The sequence below is a fragment of the Myotis daubentonii genome, chromosome 21 (genome assembly GCF_963259705.1).
Source record: "Myotis daubentonii chromosome 21, mMyoDau2.1, whole genome shotgun sequence".
NCBI classification, from domain to species: Eukaryota; Metazoa; Chordata; class Mammalia; order Chiroptera; family Vespertilionidae; genus Myotis; species Myotis daubentonii.
The window spans coordinates 14,473,790-14,496,747 of NC_081860.1; the positions used below are offsets into that span (position 1 = coordinate 14,473,790).

Consider the following 22,958-nt stretch of genomic DNA (forward strand, 5'->3'; position numbering starts at 1 on the left):
CCTACACTCCCCAGGGAGGGGTGCTGGCGGGTGGACGGAGCTCAGAGCCAGCTCCAGGACCTGACATCACGGCTCTCCACTGGAATCTTCTAGAACCCAAGACCTCGGCTCACCCACGCAGGCCCTGCTGGCAATCCTGCCCATTCCCCACGGCTCTGCAAGCTTCAGAAATTAAGCGTCTCCCAGGGCCTTGGAGACCCTCCCGATGAAAGGCCCCGCAGAAGTGTGAAGTCCGATGCTAATTATCTCCACTTCTCCTGACGAGTCCACACTGCTCACTGCCCACCAAGGCTGCTAGGGCTGGTGCGTCCTGACATATCCACTTCATAACGCAAAGCCCAAGTCTCGGCTTCGCGCACCCACAAGAACAACAAGGAAAGGAACGCAGAGTCGTAGAATCACAGTCGCGGTTTGGAGGTGGAGCGTGCGTGTGGGGGGGTTAATGGATCGGACTGTCCTCCCCTGGCTTCCTGTCAGCCATTAATTACAAGCAAGTGGCCTGTTCCAAACTGCCATTGATGCATCGTGTCCGCACTCCTGTGCTGGGGAGCAGGTCTTGATTACTTTCCTCAACTCCCTTCACCTTCCAGATAATGGTTTTTGACTCATCTTTCAAATTCGTTGTAAAAGACGCATTTATCAGACAAGAAAGCACATCTAACAAACCAAGCCGGCTAACGCCGGTCTCTACGTGGCCTGTGGTTCCAGCCCCAAGTTACGGGCACCGAGCCCAGGTTTCCCCCAGGGAGTTTATGTCCAGTATTTAGAGACTGCATGTGCTTTGGGGTTTTTTTGGTGTGTGTTTTTTAAGTCTTAACTCTTTATCTTAACAAAGGGAAAATGGATTTTGCAAAATTCTACAATCATTGCCTCTGGGGCGAAAGGAAGTGGAGGTGGCCACATTCCCCGCAGAGGAGAAAACCTCAGTGCCGGCCGGTGTGACCATCAGGACGGGAGAGGGACCAGAAGTGACGCTGACAGCGCCGTCCGCCAGAGAGGCCCCTGGTGTGTGCAACGCAGGAGGCAAACAGAGAGAGTGTCTGCAGAGAAACGGAGCCGAGTACTTCACATTCTTTCAGGTCTCCCAGTCGGGGGTGCTGGAGGCACCCAGAAAGGCAACCACGTATTTTAAAAAGGCTGGCATTTGTCTTTGCGGGGCCTTTTCGAGCTCTCGCGGGAGCTTCCCCGGAGGCGGGAGGGGACAGTACAGTCCCTCATGTGACATTCTAACAGGCCGGGCAGGAGGCTAACTCTGGGGATGACATCCCTGGTCCCTTCCTCCTGGGTGGACTCAAGGTGCTTTAGAGAACACCCACTACAGCAATATTTTGGACCCTCTCCTGTCTGTTCCGGGTTGGGAATGCTGACCCTTAGCAGTAGGTTGCAATTTTTCAAAAGCACAATTTGTCACACTCTTCACTGCCCTCTGCCTGCTCCGTCCCAGGTTCGTGGTGGTTTGTGCTAAGCCAGAGCATAAACTGTCTGTTGTGTCTTCTCCGGCCTTCTCTCCATAACTGCAGTTCATCCCTCGAGCACTGAAACTCTGTGTTCGCGGGAAGGCCTTCAGCTGGGACGTGGCCCCTGCTTCTCAGCGTCCGTGTGCTCCTTCGCCCAGCTGATCACTCCAACCTCCCTCTCCCCCCTGAACAGCACCGTTTAGACTTGGGTCACATTGTCCCCTCTGGGTCTTGGCTCACCCAGAACCCACATGTCTCAGAGGCTCAAGGCAGTTCCACTCATCCATGAGCCCAAAGATCCCTCCAACCCGGGAGGCAGTTTGTCATCCAAAGTCATGGGACTGGCTTCTTTCCACGTCGAATCCTTTCGCCCCCAAAGATGGACCGGGTCTCCATTCTGGTGGGTTCTCCATACCTTCTTCCTGTGGCTTATCTGCCTAATGCTAGATGAACACCACACAGTTATAAATACTCAGGTCAATATATATATGCAGGTATAGATATATATATTCTGGTCACTGTTTTACACTTTAACAAAGAAAACCACTAGCCTGCTTGTTCTAGAGTTTGTGCCACCCCGACTCCCATCTGCCCGTGGTGTAGCTGGCAGGAAATGTGAGCCACTGAGTCCACCGGGCGCCCGCTTACGTAGCTCCGTCGCACTGGCCGACAGTCAGTTTCAAAGCGCCCTGCTCGTGCAGGCTCTTGAGGGCCTTGAACTCCAAGGGCATGGTGTGGGGGCTGGCCTGGGAGGTGTAGCCGTACTTGAGGCTGTCGTAGTAGTGGTACTTGACGGGGTTCTGGTTCTGATCCAGCGGGAAGGGCCAGAAGCCGTAGAGGTAGATCTGGTTGCAGAAGCGCGTGGCCAGGGTGTACATCAGGAGGCCGGTGGTGGGTCTTTTGATGTGCACCTTGTTGGTCAGCCAGTATCTGAAACAAGGGAGGAAAGAAACAAAAAAGGAGACCCGAGTTTAGGAATGATTCTTTCCAGGAAGAGGACCACCGGGGAGACCAGAGCAATTTGCCTGGGAAGAGTCAAGCTCATGCAGCCGGTTTCATAGAGCTCAGATGACAGGCAGCTTCTCCCTGCCTGCTTGCTGGGTCTCTCTCACCCTGTGGTGGCTCTGGGAGAGTCGGGGCTGGGAGTGAGCTGGCTGCAGCCGCTGTAGTCACCACCCACGGACCTGAGAGCCACCGGCAGTGTCCCCGCGTGAGTGCGTCTCGGTGGCTGTTCATTTCCTGAGCCAATTCAAGCCCTAACAGCAGCCACGTGCCATATTAGGGATTTGCGGTTTGTTTATCTTGTGATAGTGAGGCCTTAGCAGGGGCCGGTTTTCAGAATGGATTTCCTCGCAGGCTATGGTGGTAGTCGGGAGGGAGATGGGGAGGGAGAATTTAATCAGTGGCGAAACACCCAAGGAGCTGACAGGTGGGTCCGAGGTTACACAGACATGCAATGTGCCCTCCTCGTAGCTATGCCTTTCCCTCACGTGTCCCCTCAGTGAACTCTCTCTTTTTTTCTCCCCAAACTAAATACATGCATCACGTCTTCCTGGGAATGTTCCCTTTGTTCTACCCGCTTCTCTCCAGCTCAAACTGACTTAATCACTTCCACATCATTATCTCGAGCTTTGTTTCTGCTTTCCCCAATGTGCTTATCAACCCGAGCTGACAATCCGTTACTGCGCGGGTTGGTCTCCCTCACCAAACTCTACTGTGATCTCTCCGAGAGCAGGGGCCATACCTGACGCCTCTGTGTTGGGGGTTCAAGGGCTTTTGGCTCAGTGTCTGGTGCAGCCAAGGCTCTATGGCAGAAAGAGCAGCGCTCAGCAAATACTCCATATGTACCCCTACATCTCCCAGAATCCCTTGTCATTGGGCCGGGGTCATGTGACCAGTTATGGCCAATAGGCTGTGACCACAAATGTGTCCCTTCTGGGCCGATGTTGATCAAAAGCAGGTCCTCTGCTTTCTCTCCTCCTGCATCAGAGGACTTTAGAGCCTCCTGTAAAGATGTTGTAAGCTTAAGATGGACGAATCCTGGATCCCCGAATCACTGGTTGGAAGAGAGCCCCGGCCAACATATGGTACTTTGCAAGAATGAGAAATTAACTTCTGCCGTGCTCAACCATGCGAGTCCTACGGCTAGCTATCACAGCATAGCCAAACTGATGATCCTGGCTTCTGTTGTGCTCAGCAAACGTTCTATTTTTCAATGGAACTGAGAAACGGGAAGAAGTCGGAAAGGAGAAAAGAGGAAGCGAGCAGTGCACGCAGCTTTGTAGCTGTGGCCAGCTGAGAAAGGAATAGAAACGCCCAGCCGTTCGTCCCTGGTGCCAGGCTTTCCACCCAGAATCACTCACTGGGAAAGGTGTTAACAGCAAATGAGGCTCCGGGGTGAAGTGAGAACTCAGTGGCCTGGAGGGACCCACTTATTTCCTGTTCTGCCTCCACAGCTAAACAAGAACTCCTGAGATGTGTGACAGGGACACGGGGCACCTTCTAACGAGCAGCTTGTAATAGAGGCCGGCTGAGTTCTGCAGAGACAGAACAATCTCTGCTTCCTTTATGTCTCCTCAGTCGTTCCGGCCAATTTAGCGACTGTGTGCCTGGCCAACTCGTAGACGGTTCCTTTCCTTGGGGTAACAGCTGGGCGTGAAAACACGAACTAATTAATTTTGCCTGCCCAAATGAGGTTAGCTGGGTGCATCTGGGACATCATATTGACAGTGCACCTTTAATATCCCCGGCTTGAGATTTTAATTAGAAGGCAAAGTCATCTCTAAGAAGGCAATAATTATTTTTCAAATTGGTTACCCCAACTGCTAAGACGATTAAGCACTGTATTTTATGAGCATGGACACCAATAAATAAGGATTGCCACAATCATATCAAAAGCACATTCAGCCTTTCCCCTGGATGCCTGGGCTTGGTACGTGGCAAGAACGGTGGCTGCCAGTGTTAGAAAAAGAGACCAAAAGGGCTTTCTCCAGGAAGCTCAAAGCAATTTGTGGGCTAGAGCTCATTTCATCCACTCGGGGCAGGAATGCCTCCCCGGTGGTTGGCAAGGGCCACTTGGTGATATTTGGTGCAAGATCAGCAGCAAAGCCAGGAACATTGAAGCTGAGACCAGGAGAAGGGTTGCAGGTCAGGAGACACGGGAGGTGATGGTGACGAAACCAAGAAGGTCCCCTCTTGAGCTCTGGTCTCGCATCATCCACATCATCAGCCTTGGCCCTGATTTGGGGCCCCACAGCCCATTGCTGTCCTTCCCTGGGAAACACTGGTTAAGCCTCTACTGAGAGGGAGACACATCTGCACGAGGCTGCCCATTGGTAATGGTGAGCTGGGGATGTTGTCTCAGAATTTGGGGCTGGAGTGCAGAGCTGGTCAAGCCTGAGGATCCTCGAAGCTGATTCCTGGTCCCTGTAATTCCATGCTTACCCAAATAAGTCAGCTAACCTCCAGTCTGACCAGGCCACCGAAAACCTTCCGAAGAATCCACAGGATGGCATCCAAAGGACTCAGCCCGGATCGCAAAGCCCTTGAGATCCGGGCCAGAAATCCCTGCCACCCCCCGGGAGGCACAGTCACACGCCATGAGGACCTTCTTGGTTTCTTTACCATCACCTCCCCTGTCTCCTGACCTGCAGCCCTTCTCCTGGTCTCAGCTTCAATGTCACTTCCTGCCGGAAGCCTTCCCGGACCTCCCTGGAGGGTTTTGTGTTCCATAAGCGGTTCTTTCCCTGTTGCAGCACGCATCATGCGACGCTGTAACTACTGGTTGCTTGTCTTTCTCCTCCCTTACACTTAAAAATTCTGGGAGCAAGTGGGTTAGCTTCTCCATAACCCCAGATCCTCGCATGGCACATGCACAAGTCTTCATGAAGCAATGCATGAAAATGAGCAAGCAAGGCCAGCGGCTCCCTTTGAGGGCGCTGGCAGGGGAGGGGAGGGAGATCACAGTAGCTTTGTGTGGGAGACCAACCCACACAGCACTGGCCTCACCCTAACCTCTCCTGGGCAGCCACCAGGTCTGCGCATGTGAACGGCAGGCTGACAGCAGTCCAGAGAGCATGTTGCCAAAAGGAAAAAGAAAACCATCATGCTGGTTACTTTGAGGGGTTCCTCCTGCTTCAGGGTGAGCCCCCCAGGGTGTCGAGATGCTGCTGCTCACACACAGACCCAGCAGGGACCCAACCAGACCATTGCTTGGCGGGGCGGGGGGCGGTTAAACCTTCTGGCTGGATTCTGGAATTTAAACTAATGCCACTCCCAACTGAAAAATGATATTCAACCTCATTTATAATTAAAGGAATGTTTGCAAGGTTATGGGAGAGCAGATATTTTTAATCATAGGTGGGAGAGTAACTTGGCAATATCTATAAAAATTAACAATGCCTATATCTGTGTCTCTCTCTTTAGCAATGACACTTCTAAACAGCAAGCCTATACACATAGATATATGTGCAGATGTCAGTAAAAGATGGTCACTGTAGTACTGGTTATATCCGCAAAAGATGGAAACACCCACTTATGTCCACCCACCTCCCAGTCCCCTCACACTGGTCTCTGCTTATGTAAACTGTGAGCCTGACTCAGTGGAAGGCCAGGAAGCTGTGAAGGAGAAGAAGGCAGTACCTGTCAATCTATAATAATAAAAGCGTAATATGCTAATTAGACCGGACGTCCTTCTGGACAACCTTCTGACCTTCCGGACGAAGCTGGGGCTGCTAGGGAAGCCCGGGTCCCGGGTGCTGGAGGGAAGCCGGTGCCGACAGGTGGGGGAAGGAAGGCCTACTCTCGCATGAATTTCATGCATCGGGCCTCTAGTATAAAATAATTTCCAGAATTTAGCAAGGTGTGGTGCTTAAAACATGCTCCCTTGTGTGTAAAAGATGATTTTTCTGGAAAGAGACACAGAAAACCAGTTTAATTAACAAGGCTGGCTCTGTGAAGGTGGGCTCGCTTTTCACTTTAAATCCTCTTATACTATTTGGGATTTTCTTTTTACTATGTGCGTTCCTATTTAAAAAAAAAAAAATAATAGAGACAGTCCATTCAAAATGACCCAACGCTGGCAGCCACCTGTGCCACAATACCACAGACTCCCTCCTTCTCTTCTCCATGGAACACACTTCCACACTCGTGTCCCTGCAGGAGACTTGGACCCAGCGCCCACGACTTAGTACTGCAATGGGCATGTCCTGGGGACCAACTCCAACCCTCGCTGGTCTCCCTTTAGTCTCTGTACCATGCTTAGCCCCTCACCGCTGGGCCTGCAGGCTGGTCCTCAGTCTCTGCTCCCCACAGAGGGGCAGCAGGGCCCGCTTTGCCGACACGCTGCTCCAGGCCTGGCAGGGATGCCCGCTGTATCAGTGCCAGCCCGGGGCCTCGGCTCAGCACTCCTGGTGCCTAATTAGGCACCATTTCACAGGCCTCCTCTGCACCAGGACTGTGGCTGGGCGGCTGAATGGGCCTGCTTTCTTGCCCATGGCCCCCCCTGTCTGCGGCTCACAGCCTTCCCCGTTGTTGTAATTGAATTAGAGCCACGCGCTAGCAGCTGCTGACCAGTTTCCCACTTCCCAAGGCCACACTCAGTTGCCTGGTGTCCCCCCCCTCGGTTGCTCACCTCCCTTGCCAACAGCCAGCCAGCGAGGCGCTGTGCCACCATCCAGGCCGGCAGAGCCAGAAGTCCTTTGGAAGAGCTGCTCGGGCTGCGGCAGGGGCTGGTAAGAGTCGAAGGGCAGGCCTTCTGCTCAGGTCTCTGTGCCATGCTGTCCACCCCCTGCAATGCCCGGGCCCAAGAACTGTCTCAGATGGGCCAGCATCTTGAGAGCACACGGTGGTTAGAGACTCTCCTAGCACAGGTGCACTGCATCAAAGAGTCTGAGTGGGAAAGGGGGCGAGCTAGCCCAAAGGTCCATTATGTTGAAGCCATAACCTCCAGTACCTCATAGGGCGGTGATGGCGAACCTATGACACGCTTGTCAGAGGTGACACGTGAACTCATTTTTTTGGTTGATTTTCCTTTGTTAAATGGCATTTAAATATATAAAATAAATATCAAAAATATAAATCTTTGTTTTACTATGGTTGCAAATATCAAAAAAATTCTCTATGTGACACGGCACCAGAGTTAAGTTAGGGTTTTTCAAAATGCTGACACGCCGAGCTCAAAAGGTTCGCCATCACTGTCATAGTGTCACCTTATTTGGAGATAAGGGGTCCTTACAGAGGTGATCAAGTTAAAATGAGGTCATTAAGGTGGCCCCTAATCCAGTATGACTGACATCCTTAAAACCAGGGGACGTTTGGAGAACACGCACACACAGGGAAGATGCCATGTGAACATGAAGAGTGGCCACCAACGAGCCGTAGAGGGAGGCCTGGGAAGATTCTTCCCTCAGAGCCCCCAGCAGGAGCCAGCCCTGCCGACACCTCGATTTCAGCCTTCTAGCCTCCAGAACTGTTGTGTAGGCCACCCGGCCTGTGGTGCTTTGTCACAGCAGCCCGAGCAAACTCATACAGCAATTCTGCATGGCCTGGATTTCCGGCTCCAGGGCCCATAGGGGCATCTGCTGCTGACTTCACTGAACGTCCCCAAAGAGGCTGAATCCACTGCCCACTGGGAGGCAGCCACGCTCATTGCAGATCATCTTGACTTGTTGGAAGGCTCTTCCCTTTGCCCAGATGACACCGACTCCCTGTAGATCCTCTCCCCGCCCTAGTTTTGCACCTAGTTTTACGCCAAATCGGTGAGCCCTTCAAGGGCAGACGCCTTGTTTTATTGACTTTTACACGGGCCTGGAGCCCGCTAAGTGCCTGTAAGTATTCACTGAATGAAGAAAGGTTGCTTTCATGTTCCTCAGAGCATCCTTCTCTCCCCAAACCTTTCAACTTCCGAATTTCTCTGCTTCTGTGGTCCCTCTCCAGCCGGGTACCCAACACAGAATGTGATTCTCTGAGTGGGATTTGACCCGGGAGAGTAAAAAAAAAGGCCATGGCCACCCTCCCCGACTCTCAAAGACATCCTATGTCTGTGGCTGCAACCCAAGATCATAGATTCTTTTGAGCGACCACACATCTGTTGATGATTGGCACTGTTCATCTTTCCGTACAGTTGTTTAGAATGCTGCATTTGTCCCTGTTACATTTCTGCCTCTTAGATTAGCTCATTGTGTCAGCCTGTCAAAAATAATTGCGATGCAACCCTGAAGCTCTATTGGACCCTGCACCCCACAGTGCCCCATGGCCCCACAGAGGGAGAAGGCCATTGGCCGAAGCCCATTCCAAGGCCCTCAAGCCCCCTCCCCAGTCCCTCCCCCCTCCCCCAAATCAGAGACCCACCCCACCTGCCTCCCCCGCAGTGTTTCCTCTGGGAGTCCCTGAGAAGGAAGACGTTGGATCTAAGGATTAACACTTATTACTGGTGCTTAATGCTGTTTTGACAGATGAAAATGAGTCGGTTATAGCTGGAAATAGCTCTCGTTGCATATGTTTCTTCCAGTTGATTGCCCATTCCCCACCACGGGACCTTTTCTCACTTTACCGAAAGGCAGTCCTTTTCTTTCTCTCACCCCCCTGACCCCCAAGCCATGTCAGTTTCCTCCTTCCGGGAAGAAACAAGATTTAAAGAATGGATCCTAAACCCATGAGGTGGGGGTTACCGCGGCAGCCCCACTCTCTGCCAGGGATGAAGTGAAGGGTGCTGAAGGGACTCCTGACAGGTCAGCCTCCAGGATGAGGGAGGTGGCCCCTGTTTGGCCTGTGTCCGTACCAGTGTCATCTGCTCCATCAGCTACGAGTGCGGCTGCCTTTGGTTGCCTGCCTCTCTAGGTCTTCCTTGGTGGCAATGAACTTCTGTGTGTGCACCCACCCTAGAGAGTCCAGTGCTGGTCACAGGCTTGGGTGTCACCAGAGTCCCAGAGGCCCAGAGTCCTTTGTGGGTGGCTCACGGGGCTTCCCAGAGTCACACAGCGTTATGCTAAGGTTTATTGGTCGGGGGGGGGGGGGTTGCGGTTTGGAGGGAGGCTGTACAATGGCCTTTCTTGTGTCCCTGGAGCAGGGCTGTCATGTGGTTGGATGGGCAATTAGATGCAGGGCCTGGCCCCAAGCTGGGAGGTCAGGAGTGTGTGTGTGTGTGTGGGGGGGGTACATTTGTAACAGGCATCTCACACTTAATATGCCCAAGAAAGCACCCCCTTCCTCAACACCCCCAAACAAGCATGGGCTTCCCTCAGGCTTTCCTGTCACAGAGAATGGCAGCCCCATCCCCCCATTTGCTCATGCTCTGATCCTAACGGTCATCCTGATGTTTTCTTTCTCTCACCCCATGAAGTCCTGGAAGAGAATGCATCAGCCAGTCCTGCTGCCTCTACTCCAAACTTTATAGCAAATCTGTTGCATATCTACCACCACTGTCCTTATCTAAGTCAAATGTATTTCCTGCCTGAACTATTGAGTCAGCTTCCCAACTAATATTCCTGCTGCCATTCTTGCCCCCTTACAGTTTATTCTCAGCATCGCTGTCTAGGCGGGCACTGCCAGTTGGTCAAAAACCCACTTGCCAACCCCCCCCCCATTGCCCAGGAGGGGAGGCTCAGGAAGGTCAGGTGACTTGTGGGGGTCATACAGGTAGTGAGTGATCAGCTGAGATGGAAATTTTTAATTTTTTTAAATCCTTGATATTTTTTTCATTGATTTTAGAGAGAATGGAAGGGAGAGGGAGAGACAGAGAGAAACACTGATGTGAGAGCCACACATTGATTGGTTGCCTCCCGCAGGCTTCTGGATCAGGGCTGGGGATCGAGCCTGCAACCAAGGTACATGCCCTTGACCGGAATCGAACCCAGGACTCTTCAGTCCGCAGGCCGATGCTCTATCCACTGAGCAAAACTGTCTAGGGCTGAGATGGAAATGAATCTAGGAAAGCAGTATTGCCGACCAAGTACCTCCCCCACCCAGCGACAGCCCCCTTCCCCGGGGAGGGGCCGCTCACCCGCGGACGGCGTGCAGCAGGCGCAGAGACGGGTAGGCAGTCCGCACGTTGACGCGGTGCTTCAGGATGAGCTCGTTGACCCACTCCACACGCTCCTTGCCGCCCCTGGCCATGAAGGCGGGGATCCACAGGATGCTGCCATTGAGGCTGTGCAGCCGCTGGAGCAGCTTCTCCCGCCACGTGGCGTTGACCAGGTCCTCGAAGGCACGCTGGATGACCGAAGGGTTCATGGTCACCAGGTCTGTCTTGAGCCCCACGTCCCGGGCGTACTCCTGCACCGGCGCCAGGTTGCACCTGCCAGAGAGAAGGACAGGGTGGTTCTTTTGGGAACGCCGAGACACCTCTGCTTACATCTAACCTGATCCATCCTTTACTTCTCATCCCAAAACCACCCTCCTGCACTCGCCGGCGTCTCCTGTCACCCCTCCAGCTGCCACACACATTCACTAGGCTCGCAGCGCATACATGGCCTTCGCTGCACCCTGGGGGTGTCAGGTGCTTGCCTTCTGGAGTTCAGTACCCAGCAGAGGAGGAAGGAAGCAAGCCAGCCAACCCCCAGCCCACAAGGTGACCATGACATTGGCAGGTGTGACCTGGCCACATTAGGTGACAGAGGGAGGGCTCTGCAGGGACACTCCTAGGTTCAGAATTCAGCTCTGAGACGTGCTGTCTGTGTGATTCCGGGCAACCTGCTCAGCCTCTCTGTGCTTCCCGAGAGCTTTCTCTTGGCTAAGGAGCATCTACAGTTTCTTTAGCGATGGTGAGACCGGAGCCCCACCCCTCCCAGGACTTAGAGGAGTCACCACCCCCAGTCCTTAGAACACTGCTGGTCCACAGGAAGGGCTCAGTACATGTCGCTATTGTCGTCAGTATTATGGGAAGGCGGAGCGTCAGGCGGTCTTCCCGGAGGTGGTGACCATTGAGGGAAGTCTAGAAGGATGGATGAGCAGAAGCCCAATAGTGGAAAAGGCGCATAGGACAGATCAGAAGAAACACCTCAGGCACCTGTTAAATATGCAGATTCCCCAGGCCCGTCCCCTGGAGACCCAGATTCAACAGGTGAGCCTAGAAATTGAAGTTTCTTTTTGCAGCTCTTTAGGTAAGTCCTATAACCAGGCAGTTTAGGAAACATCATACCGTGGCATTTCAGGTGCAATAAATGTGTGCAAAGGCACAGAGGTGGGGAACAGAGTGAGTATTTAGGGGAAGGCAAGTAATGTGGTGTGACTAGAGCAGTGGTTCTCAACCTGTGGGTCGCGACCCCTTTGGGGGTCGAACGGCCCTTTCACAGGGGTCGCCTAAGACCATCGGAAAACATAGATAATTACATATTGTTTTTGTGATTAATCACGATGCTTTAATTATGTTCAACTTGTAACAATGAAATTGGAGGTCACCACAACATGAGGAACTGTATTAAAGGGTCGCGGCATTAGAATCACTGGACTAGAGCATATTGCATGGAGGACATGGGGCAGGAGAGGCAAGGAGGGTGAGATAACAAAGGCCTGTGTGTCAGTGGCTTGGTTCTGAGAGCAATAGGGAGCCACTGTAGGCTCTTGAGCAGGAGAGTGACATGGATAGATTCACACTTAATGCAGCAGTTAGACAACAGTTAGACAAAGTAGTACTATTGGCTGGGATGGAATTAGGTGTCAGAAGGCAAGTCTGCAGGTGCGAGAGGCAGCTCATGCCCAAGGCCTGACACTGGCGTGAACTAGCCGTGTGACCTCTGACTTTCTGTATCTCAGTTTCCTCATTGCAAAAGCCAGGACAAAATAGAACGTTCCTGACAGAGTTGTGAGACTTAAGTAAGTTAACATATGCCCTGTGGAAGGGCATTTGTGTATAGGATTCTCCCTATGAAAGGTTTTGTGTGTGTGTGTGTGCATGCGCACAATGCTGTTTTAATCCCCAATTCTGGGAATTGACTCTGCACACCTGTGACCCTAAGATAGGCAGTGTCCTCTGTCTGGCATTGAAGGCTCACGGGGACCCTGTGGGGACCAGCCCTCCTGTCTGGCCTCAATTCTTTACAGCCCTGTGTGCAGCCTATGTGGCCAGTCAGTGACCTCCAGGATGCGTGCCTCTACCTTCTTATTTCCATGCTTTCCTCACGCTGCTTCCTCCGCCCAAAACTTTAAATCTTTTTTTTAAAAATATATTTTATTGATTTTTTTACAGAGAGGAAGGGAGAGGGATAGAGAGCTAGAAACATCGATGAGAGAGAAACATCCATTGATCAGCTGCCTCTTGCACACTCCCTACTGGGGATGTGCCCGCAGCCAAGGTACATGCCCTTGACTGGAATCGAACCTGGGACCCTTGAGTCCGCAGGCTGACGCTCTATCCACTGAGCCAAACCAGCTAGGGCCAAACTTTAAATCTTTAACGCCTGTCCTACCCCACCCTCACCCCTTCTCTGGCTCTCAGTGAGACAAACCTAGCATGCTTTCTTTCCCCTTTCCCCTCCCTCCTTCAGTCTTCAGACTGGCGGGCTTTGAGAAGGAGGGACTGAGCCATTATAAAGGCCAGACACAGGCAGAACCTGGCAAAAGATAAACTAAAACTAAAACAGGTTTGGCCGCCAGGCTGCGGTGGCTTTTCCATCCCAGCGGACACAGAGGCAGACACACTGCCCAGTCCCACGTTCTGAGGTCCCAGGAGCTCTAGGAGGGGGCTGCCCAAGACAAGGCTCCCTTTGCGTAGGGACGGTCCCGGCAGAAATGCGAGACGTGGTAGCGGTTCTGCCAGGGCTGGGGCACTGTTTGAGATGAAACTCGAGGCTCCCAGTGCCCTACTTTTGACCAGGGGACAGCGAGGCCTTGTTTCCGAGTCTGTCTGGATTGGGGGTCAGGTGTCGGGGTCCTGAGTAAATACTTCCAGGTGTGTCCCAGGGGACTGAAAATGAGAGATGATATTTCAGTGAGAATGATGGTCAAACATAAAACCTGAGTTTCTCCATTGCTCTCTCACTTCCCAGATTTTGACTCCAGGATATAAAGTTACTAGGAGCCTATGACCTGCCACAACACTTAAAAGACTTTTGCAAACTTGGACTAACCAGGAGATTTTCTTACTACTCTTTTATAGCAGGCTCTATGCAGGGGTCGGTACACTTATTCTGTAAAGGGTCAGATAATAAATATTTTGTGCTTTGCGGGCTATATACACTATTGCAACAGTTCAGCTCCTTCCAACTACACCCTTTGCAGTGAGAAAGCGTCCATTGAGGATATGAAAATGCATGGGTATGGCTGTGTGCCAATAAAACTTTATTGATAAAAATAGGCTGTGGGTCATAGATCGCCTACCTCTGCACTAGACCAGCAATTCCCATCCTTAACTGTACAACAGAATTACCTGGCTCCTTGGGCCACGTACCCCTCACCCCCAGATTGATAACTGGTCTGGGGTGCAGTCTGGACATTGGGACCAGAGACATCAAGGTGCCCTCCCCCCCCCCCATTTTACATGGATTTATTTCATACCGTTCACACTGTACAGTTGTTACACCACCCACGAGGTTGCGACTAACACAACCAGTGTGTCCTGGCTCAACCTCTTGGGACAACTGGCAACACTCAAGTACGCCTGCTGCCCTGGACCCAGCGCCCCTGCTGCGGTACCTTATGACGAAGCTGTGTGTGTCGATCTCCGGCCCGCAGCCGCTGTTGAGCAGGACCCCCGAGTTGCCCACGATGGCACAGGTCCGGAAGTGCTTGTTCTTCAGCGGCGAGGTCCTAGGCAGGAGCTCGTACAGGTTCTGGGACACGTTCATCGTGCTGTCTCGGTCGAAGATGTAATGAATAATGTCTCCGGGCTTCAGGGTCCCCTTGAGGACGGAAATGTCCTTCTCAGCATCCAAGAACTTTAAGATTTGTTTCCTGCAAAAACCAAACATGAGGATCAGTCTCCCCGGTGCCAGCTGCCCTTTGCCAACCCGGCTTCTCCTGCCCGGCATCGCCTTGCGGGGCTGATGGCGCCCGGCACCCAGGGAGTGCCGAGTTCAGATGCCCTCAGAGGTTCTGGGCAGGGACTGTCAGAAATGGCCCAGAGGCGATTATGGCGGTGGCCAACCTGGTTGCTATGGTTATGCCTACTTCCTAGGAGGTGTGCAAACTGCCCTGGGAGGGAAATGACTCGTTAGGACACAAGCGAGCTCATCACAGAGGGCCCTGGAAGGGAGGGTGCCCTACATTCTGGTTTTCCCAGGACTTCCTGGTCTTAGCACTCCCCAGGAGACCCCTCAGCCTCGGGAAAGCCCAGACAGTGGTCAGCTACTCCCCTCCTTTGCAGGACTCAGAGCCGCCATCTGACAGTGAGTCCTGAACTGGGAACAGGCAGCCAGGATGACCCATGTCCCTCATGCCTCCATGGAAGACGTCTCCGGGCACAGGGCCCTCCCAGGGGGTGAATGCGAACGTGGTTACCGTGAGGTGTGTCCATCGCTCTCCTTTTGAGAGACTGAGTTCGTAAGCTGGTCTGTTTTGTGAAGTATGATTTCCGGCCTCCTAACTGCTGTCTGGTCTGAGGTTTGTAACTAGTGATGGCTCTCTCGTCCCTCAGAGCACGGTTGCTGTGTGGTTTCAAAACGAAGGTGATCAAAGGACAGCTGTCTAGGCTCTAGGCTGACTTTGATTTAGGGGGAAAGTTCTAGAATCACCTAGCATAGCCTGTAGCCACAGAAAGGATGGGTGTCCTCTATGCATCACCGGGGAGTTTTACTCAAACCTTGCCGGCCTGGCCCCAGGAACCTGAGGTTTTACTTAAGAACGTTCTAATTCACCCCAGATATCCTTAGAGATGACTCAAGTTTTAGAGAGAAGGAAGTTTGGTACCCAGATCGGCTGAAACGCGTTCCCTTTCCTGCAGTGAAACAGACGCAATGACGCCCTTTCAGATAGAACGTCTGCTTTTCCTCAGAGCCCCAGAAGGTCAGCATCTTCTCACGTGTTGCAAATGAGAAGATTTGCAAGATGGTTGCCCCGTCACCCAGATGGCTGACTGTCCCCTGAGCCTGCGGGATGGGGATGTTCGCAGCCTGTGGTGCATCCCGGCAGATGCCCGTTCCATCACCTGGGGACTATAGAGAACTCAGAGGTTCCGCTGACACCTGAGGAACCCCGCCTCCGAGCGTGGCCAGGTCTCAGCACGCTTCCTAAAGCTCCCCAGGTGACTGTAACCTGCGTCTAGGTTTGGGCACCGCTGCTCTTTAGACTGTATGCCAGTGGAAAGCAGCTTGGCATGCCTGGCAAACTCCTAATCATCCTTCAAAACCCATCGCTCCTTTCCTGGCCAGCCATCTTGGTTCTCTTACGAAATGAAGTACTCTCTCCTTGGATGATCTTTTTATCTCTACCTTGTTATAAGATGCAATACTGCCTACTGTGTGCACCACACCATCCTGTCCTGTCCTGTTCTGTCTTGTCTTTGCTTCGATTGTCTCCCCACTAACCTGCCTGATTCATGGCAGCACTCGGGCCCCCGGTGCAATGCCTAAAAACGAATGGTTGGATTATACTGACCCATCTTTGCTGGGCAGTGGTGGCGATATCAAAGGCAAGTAGCCAAAGTACTAAAGCTGAAATTCCTAGGTTACAGGGGCCTATTCCCGCCACCCAGCAACTCAGAGCTCTGCCTTTGCAACCAGGTGTCATGCCAGCTCCTGGGCCACCTGATCGGATATGGTTTTTCATTTTCATGTTTTGGAGAAGGCAGCCTACCCAAGCTATAGGACTGTGTGAATGTGTATGTGGGGGGAGCTCTTCAAAGACTCTCCAAGTGGGAGGCCCTAATGCCAGGCAGTCCCCAAGCAAGCAGTCCTTCCCCGGTCCTTTGGAGAAGCAACCTCTGGCCCCGCACCCCCCCGCCCCCCGCCTCCAGGCTCTCACAGCTGCCCCACTGCTGAGCACCCACTCCTTCCACCCAGGACCTCCGCTCCTGCCAGCCACGGGACCGAGCGGCTGCACACACATGCCGGGCCGCTGGGCCGGCCTTGGGTTTTTATTTCCAATTGACCGCTTCCAGACGAAACCTGCCTCGGTGGGAGGTAAGCATTTTCCTTCTAAACCAACTTCTTTAGATGATGGAGAGTGGCAATTTGCCGGCTTGTGCCCAAGAAGGCCCAGCCCGGGTCTCGTCCGAGAGGTAATTACCACTACCTGATCCTCAGAGACAGCGTCTGGTTGTGCCTCCACGCGGCTGAGGCCGGCTGGATGTTGTGTTTAATGCTCTCGTTGCTTCTGTCAACAACAGCTGGTGGTGAGGAGCCATTTATTACACCTTCAGCTCTGGAAGGGAGAAGGGAGAGAGGGGTAGATATGATCTGTTAGCATGCCAACGACAAGTCCCATCGCTGTGTTTTTGCTGGGGCTTGACTGTAAACTTCTTCCGAAGAGCAAAATTGCAGTTATTACCTGAGAAGAGAAGAAAGTCTATTTATCTTCTAGAATGCACAAAATCCTCCCTGTGGTGTATCCGACATACAGGAAAGGGGGTGATAAACTCTCTCTATCCCCCCTCACCCCCGTGTTTCTTCCCAATGAAACCTAGCAGTCACGGTCAGAATAAAACTTCTCCAAGTTGCCTTAGCAAAACTCCAAATAGCAGCTGCATTAACAGCCGAGTATCCTGATGGTTTACAAACGTAATGAGGAGAAAACCACAGATCTGTAACACCCCCTCCTTTGTCACTGAGATGCCTTGTTCAGAGTTCTTGATGCTGTGTCTCCCTCTCCCACTAGACCAGCGGTTCTCAACCTGTGTGTCGAGACCCCTTTGGGGGTCGAACGACCTTTTCACAGGGGTTGCCTAAATACATCCTGCATATCAGATATTTACATTACGATTCATAACAGTAGCAAAATTACAGTTATGAAGTAGCAATGAAAATAATTTTATGGTTGGGGGTCACCACAACATGAGGAACTGTATTAAAGGATCGCGGCATTAGGAAGGTTGAGAACCACTGCACTAGACTGTAAGCCGGGGAATACCCCTCCTCATTTCTATATTCCCCAGTGCGGGTGCTCAGTAACTAAGTGTTTGCTGGATGCACATTTGCCTTTTGTCCTGGGGGAGCCTGGATGGATGGCTCTGTACGCTGAGGGCAAATCACCATTCTGGGCGCACACCATCTTTCCACCCAATTCAGGAACCTCAGGCCCCGCCTCAGTTCAGAGCCTTGAAATCTATGCTAGTGGGTTTCTAAGAAACTAGGTTACAATTACATCCACAGGCAGGAGCCGGCCCGCCTCTGCCGGCCGCACGCAGACGCATGTGGGTCACCTCCCAAGCTCTGTCTGTGCTGGCGGCAGAGTCGCCCAGCGACGATGATGACTGGGTTTGGGAGGCCCGATTCTGGAGCTTTAAAGAATCTAAAACAAGCACCGATGTTGCTTGCGTTTACCATGGAGCAGCCAAGTTAAAAAAGGGTGTCTAAGCCCAGTGCTCAATTTTGCTTTTTGCAGGGAGAGAAGATATTCACTGGGGGGGTGCATATTATCTGTGTGCTTTCTCCCCAGACAGCTCCGTTCCTCAGCATTCCTGACTGGTATCGCTCGTCTTGGGTTCAAATATATGTAACGTTAGCCGAGAATAAAAGAGTCAAGAGTTAGTGACCAAGGCCTAGCATCCAGGCTTCAGGGAAGCCTCTGAGAGGAACGGGAGACTCAACCCTGTGGCATGTTTGCTGCTTTGGTGAAAGGAAGCAGAGGGTGCAGTGGGAAGATTTCCCGGGCTGTGTGACTGTGGGAAAATCACTTTGCCTCTCTGAGCCCCAGAGTTCCCATTTATAGGAAGAGGGTGTAGAAGCGGAAGACGCCAGCGCTAAGGCTCTGGAATTCTATGAGGACCACCCAGGGCCCATACCCATCACCGGCTGCCGTCTCAGGAGGCTCCAATGGGAGCTGCTTGTGGCTGCGTCTCTGTAGCGCTGTCACTTCTGTGTGGGCCACAGGTGGGAGCAGTGACACCCAGGGCCACTGATTTAGCTGCCCTACCCCACGCCCCCAAGCTTCGCCGCAGCTCACATCAGCAGGCGCATGTGATAGAAACACGAAGAGGCCGGCTGATAGTCTCATCAGTAACCAGGGACTCTTGTGGTTTAATTTAGATTCAATCTTGGGTGATGCTCCGCAGAAAGGAGCATATTGGGTGCCCCGGGCTCTCTCAGCCATGAAGGATCGGCAGGGGTGTTGTGACAAGGATGCTTGCGGAGGAGACGTGCTCAGAAACCCGCGGAAAGGGCTTCCAGGCTTTGTCTGTAATGAAGGTAGGGACCCAGGGGATGAAGGCAGGAAAAAGAAAGAGGTAAACGTTGGCATGGGCAGCGGTAAAATTCCATTTGTCTCTACTTCCTAGCGAAAACTTGGATAGGGTCCTGCCTAACCAGCCATGGTCTTACTGAACTTGAACCCTGGCTCTGTCGCTATCTCTCTGGGGTACTGGGGGAAGTCACTTTGAGTCCCTGGCTTCTGTCTTCTTATCTGTAAAATCAAGGGACAGATAAGATAACCCCAGGGACCGCCTCCACTCACTGGTGTACATGCCCTGTGTCGCACAGACACGGCTGGATGAATGAATGGAGAGTCCTCTCCAGTGACTGTGACTTCCTGTCCTCAGCACCCGGTCCAGCCCAGTGACACTGGAGTCTCATGTCAGGCTTACGTTTCTCTGTCTTCTGATGCCATGAGTGCATCTACAGTGATAGGAATAAGTCTCAACTGAGTCCCTTTAACACATCAGGCCGGGATAGAACCTTCTATTTAGAGGTCCTCATTCTTGAAACACCCCTGGAAAAAGATGTGTTATTATTCTAACTGAATGAGGACACTGGGGCTCAGAGGCGTGAAATCACGTGTCCAAGGTCCCAGCTAACAGGCCCGGGACTGCATCTAGGTCTGCCTGGCTCCCAAGAGCCCCCACCCCCACCCCACGTGACCACAGAGCATGATGGGGGTGGGGTCCTGCTTCAGGGGCAGGACCTTCTTTCTGAAGAAGAAGGCATCTTTCCACAGTGGGAGAGAGACACATAGTTTATCTACATTTCACCAGGCACAGCGTAAGTGTCATCTGTAGCTCCCAGGTGGTTCAGAGATCATGACGAGATCTAGAAGCAATGATGTCAGGGACACAGGACCATGGCCTGAGTCAGTCCTCTAGGCTCAGGAACAGACATACTCGATAGATGTCATATGGTCAAGAGACCTGAAAGAACTACGGAAGGGCAAATGACAGACCTTACTCCGAATACCTGGACCGCTCCATCCCTGACTGACCAAAACAGCATATTGAGAAAGTCAAACAAGGCCTTCATGTTGAGCACTGGCCTTCCCTTTCTCCTCCCATTGCCCCGTCAGTTTGGGCTTATGAGACTCTGGTCAGAGCTGTGATACAGCCGTCATTGATGGAGAATGGGGACTCAGAGGCATGGCCCAACCATAGCCAGAGGCAAGCCTGGGTCTGTTGGCTTGCCACGCATTTGCTCGCTGCCCTGCACCAAGCTGTCCCCTGGCCAAGGCCTGTCATGGGAGGAAGCATGCTCAGAATGTAGAATGTGCATTCAATTATCACGGTTAGCATTTCTCAGTTGACTCCCTAATATTTTTAAGGGGCCTCAGCAAAAGTCTCTGAATGCTTTACTTTCCATCTTAATGTCCTGGACGCGAGATCGACAATGAAATTGGGTAAACGTCCTGATTCCCTTCAGAGTCTCCATTGCTCAGCAAAAATGCAAGTTATGAATAAGCTCCTTGGTGGTCCACGTGCTTCCATGCGGGTGACTCTTGTCCAGAAAGTGACTCTTAGCATTTGAGCGTCCCATCTCTGCAGCCTCTAGACCTTGGGCCATTTCATGGACATTTTATGGACACCCCCCCCCCCCCCCCCCCGCACAAAGTGATTAGGAAAATGCAAAGCCAAAGTGAAAGAAAACAGATCTGTTTCCCAAGTAGGAAGGGCACCATCCAGCCAAGAGGAGAAGCAGATTAATAGCTGCCTTACAGCAAAAACAAATGAACACAAAATCTAATTTACAAACCTATTAGATTTGCTATGTAAGCTGTTCACAGCCGATCTGATTGCACCTCTGCCTCCAGAATTCCTGCAAGACAAAGGAAATGCATTATTTATAAACACAGCTCTTCTTGGCACAGCCCTCCTCAGGCCTCAGGAGATCCCGCAGCCAGCCTCGGAGACCCACAGAGGGTGGACGAGACCTCCCTCTGGCCTCTCCAAGACGGGCAACATCCCGACCCGGCCACAAACCCAAACATCTCTCAGGGACGCAGGCCTCCCAGGTCCTCCCCTCCTCCCCCTGGAACATAGTTTAATCCACACCACGGTTTCCACTTGAGGCTTCCACTTGGGCCCTGAGACAAAGTCCTTGGGGACTCATTTCCCCTGCGTCACCCCACAGGCCACCACTCCTTAGCACGTCTCAGCATCTGCTCCCCGAGTCTCTGGCTTTCGCTCCCACGTGTTAAGATGTTGTTATCACATTCTCTCCACACTCGAGACACCAGAAGTTCAACAGAGGCAGCAAGATGGCTCAGTAGTGCCTCCAACCGAATGTGGTAGCGGTTTGTTTTTTGGTGGCAAGAGACATAATATTAAGTGGTGTCACTTTGTGGGGAGCAGGAGGTGGGTGACTAACGGGGTCCTTTGCGCGTTCCTCTGGAGGATACGTTTTTGGAGTAAAAGCGCCCCGAGGCTTTTCCAGCCCAGCCATCCATTCAGTTCTGTTGGATTCCACTCCGGACCCGGGCTCTCAGGCCATGAAGTCTCGCGCTGCTTTGCTATCACACGGGGCCAGGCGATGGGTGAACCCATCTTACCCTGGTACCTTGACCACTCTGTGCCCTGTACCCTGGTTTTAAAAAGTCGTATGTGAGGCTAATTACTTTACGTTAAATCGTGTTTTTTTTTCTTACTGATTCTAGAATGTGTGGTTTGAGGACATATTTCCTTGTACTTTTCTCGTTGTTACTATTTTTTTTTTTTTAAGTTCAATCTAGCCTTTCAGTCAAGGTGTTGGTGCCCTCCAAAGAAACAATTGAAGTCACTGGGAAAGCTGCGTATTTTAAGGAATAATGTGATTTGATGAGAACACTCTGGGGAGGTTGATGCCTATCTCTGTAGTGGTCTTAAGTTTGGATTTTTCTATCGGCTTTCTTTAGGCTTCACATACTTGTAGATATCGTGTGTGTGTGTGTGTGTGTGTGTGTAAACACACATACTGTCTTTTCCTGATAGACATGTCTTTTTAAAGTATTTGGCAACAGGCAATGTTCTCCCAGTTCACAGCCGGATGACCAGACAACAGAAAGGATGCTGTGACTCATGTCTCAAATTTGTCACTCCAAGTCTAGTTCTTAATTACACAGAGTGTCATTGGTTCTTCACACTTTAAGTCAATTCCTAGTATTTCTTTTTGTCCCCCCCTGGTTCCCCTGGGGACAGTGGAGCTCTTGACTTCTAACTTGGGGTCTGGGACTATCTGGCCAGTTCTGGCTCCATAATCATAAATCCACTCGTGTCAGACCCGGGGCTCCCTGGGCCAGAGGGGACTCAGTGTGACCGTGAACATCAGAGCAGCTGTAGCTTTAAAGGCAGCGAGTGCTGCTTCTAGCGTGGTGCTCGCACCAAAGTTAGATTTAGTCCCAGCGCCACCCCTGCCTCTCGCCAATGTGTTCATCTCCTCCAGCTCCACCCACTCAACTAACTTCTTGCTCATCAGGTCAGGCCTAGTATCTCTATCCCTGTGCTCAGCTGTCTCCAAGACACCTTTTCCTACCGAGCAAGTCTTATCAGTGTACCAAAGCTCTTGAACTTCATAGACATTGAAACAATGCTGGGCACAGAGCTCTGAAGAGACCAGTGTAGGTTACAGCCTTGACAATGGTGTTTCCATGACAACCGGGCTTCCATGGATGCTTCCATAGGTGCCAACGGGGAGGGTGAGGTCAGCAGCTCATGGCCATCTCTCTTCTGCCACTGCGCACCCCTTATTGGCTGCTCAGCTCCTTGCTCTGCCAGCCTCGCTTCCTTCCTGTTAAATATTAGCTTGATGTGATTTAGCCATTTGCTTTGATTTCAGCAAACTTGTGCTTATCAATCAGCTTCCGTCATAGTACAAAAAGGTGCCGGTTCACTCTAGGGCAGTGATGGCGAACTTTTTGGGCTCGGCGTGTCAGCATTTTGAAAAACCCTAACTTAACTCTGGTGCCGTGTCACATATAGAAATGTTTTGATCTTTGCAACCATAGTAAAACAAAGACTTATATTTTTGATATTTATTTTATATATTGAAATGCCACTTAACAAAGAAAAATCAACCAAAAAAAAATGAGTTTGCGTGTCACCTCTGACATGCGTGTCATAGGTTCGCCATCACTGCTCTAGGTTCTCCCCTCCGCTTAACTTCAGAAAACACCCGTGAGAACTTAGGGCTTTGGTCAGGTTCCTGCCAACTGCGCTTGTCTTTCTATAAAAGTACT

The 22,958-nt window shown here is 51.9% G+C and overlaps 1 protein-coding gene across 1 annotated transcript in view; it reads right to left on the reverse strand.

Annotated features, from left to right (window-relative positions):
* Nucleotides 1-2,090: 2,090 nt before the first annotated feature.
* Nucleotides 2,091-22,958, reverse strand: part of ST8SIA2 (ST8 alpha-N-acetyl-neuraminide alpha-2,8-sialyltransferase 2) — a 38,864-nt gene continuing 17,996 nt past the window's right edge. The window contains exons 2-6 of the mRNA XM_059677962.1: nt 20,501-20,563; nt 16,623-16,751; nt 14,088-14,345; nt 10,459-10,752; nt 2,091-2,387 (exon numbers count right to left, since the gene is read on the reverse strand). Coding sequence (XP_059533945.1) covers nt 2,102-2,387; nt 10,459-10,752; nt 14,088-14,345; nt 16,623-16,751; nt 20,501-20,563 — 1,030 coding nt within the window. The 3' untranslated portion in view covers nt 2,091-2,101. The remainder of the gene's footprint in view (nt 2,388-10,458; nt 10,753-14,087; nt 14,346-16,622; nt 16,752-20,500; nt 20,564-22,958) is intronic.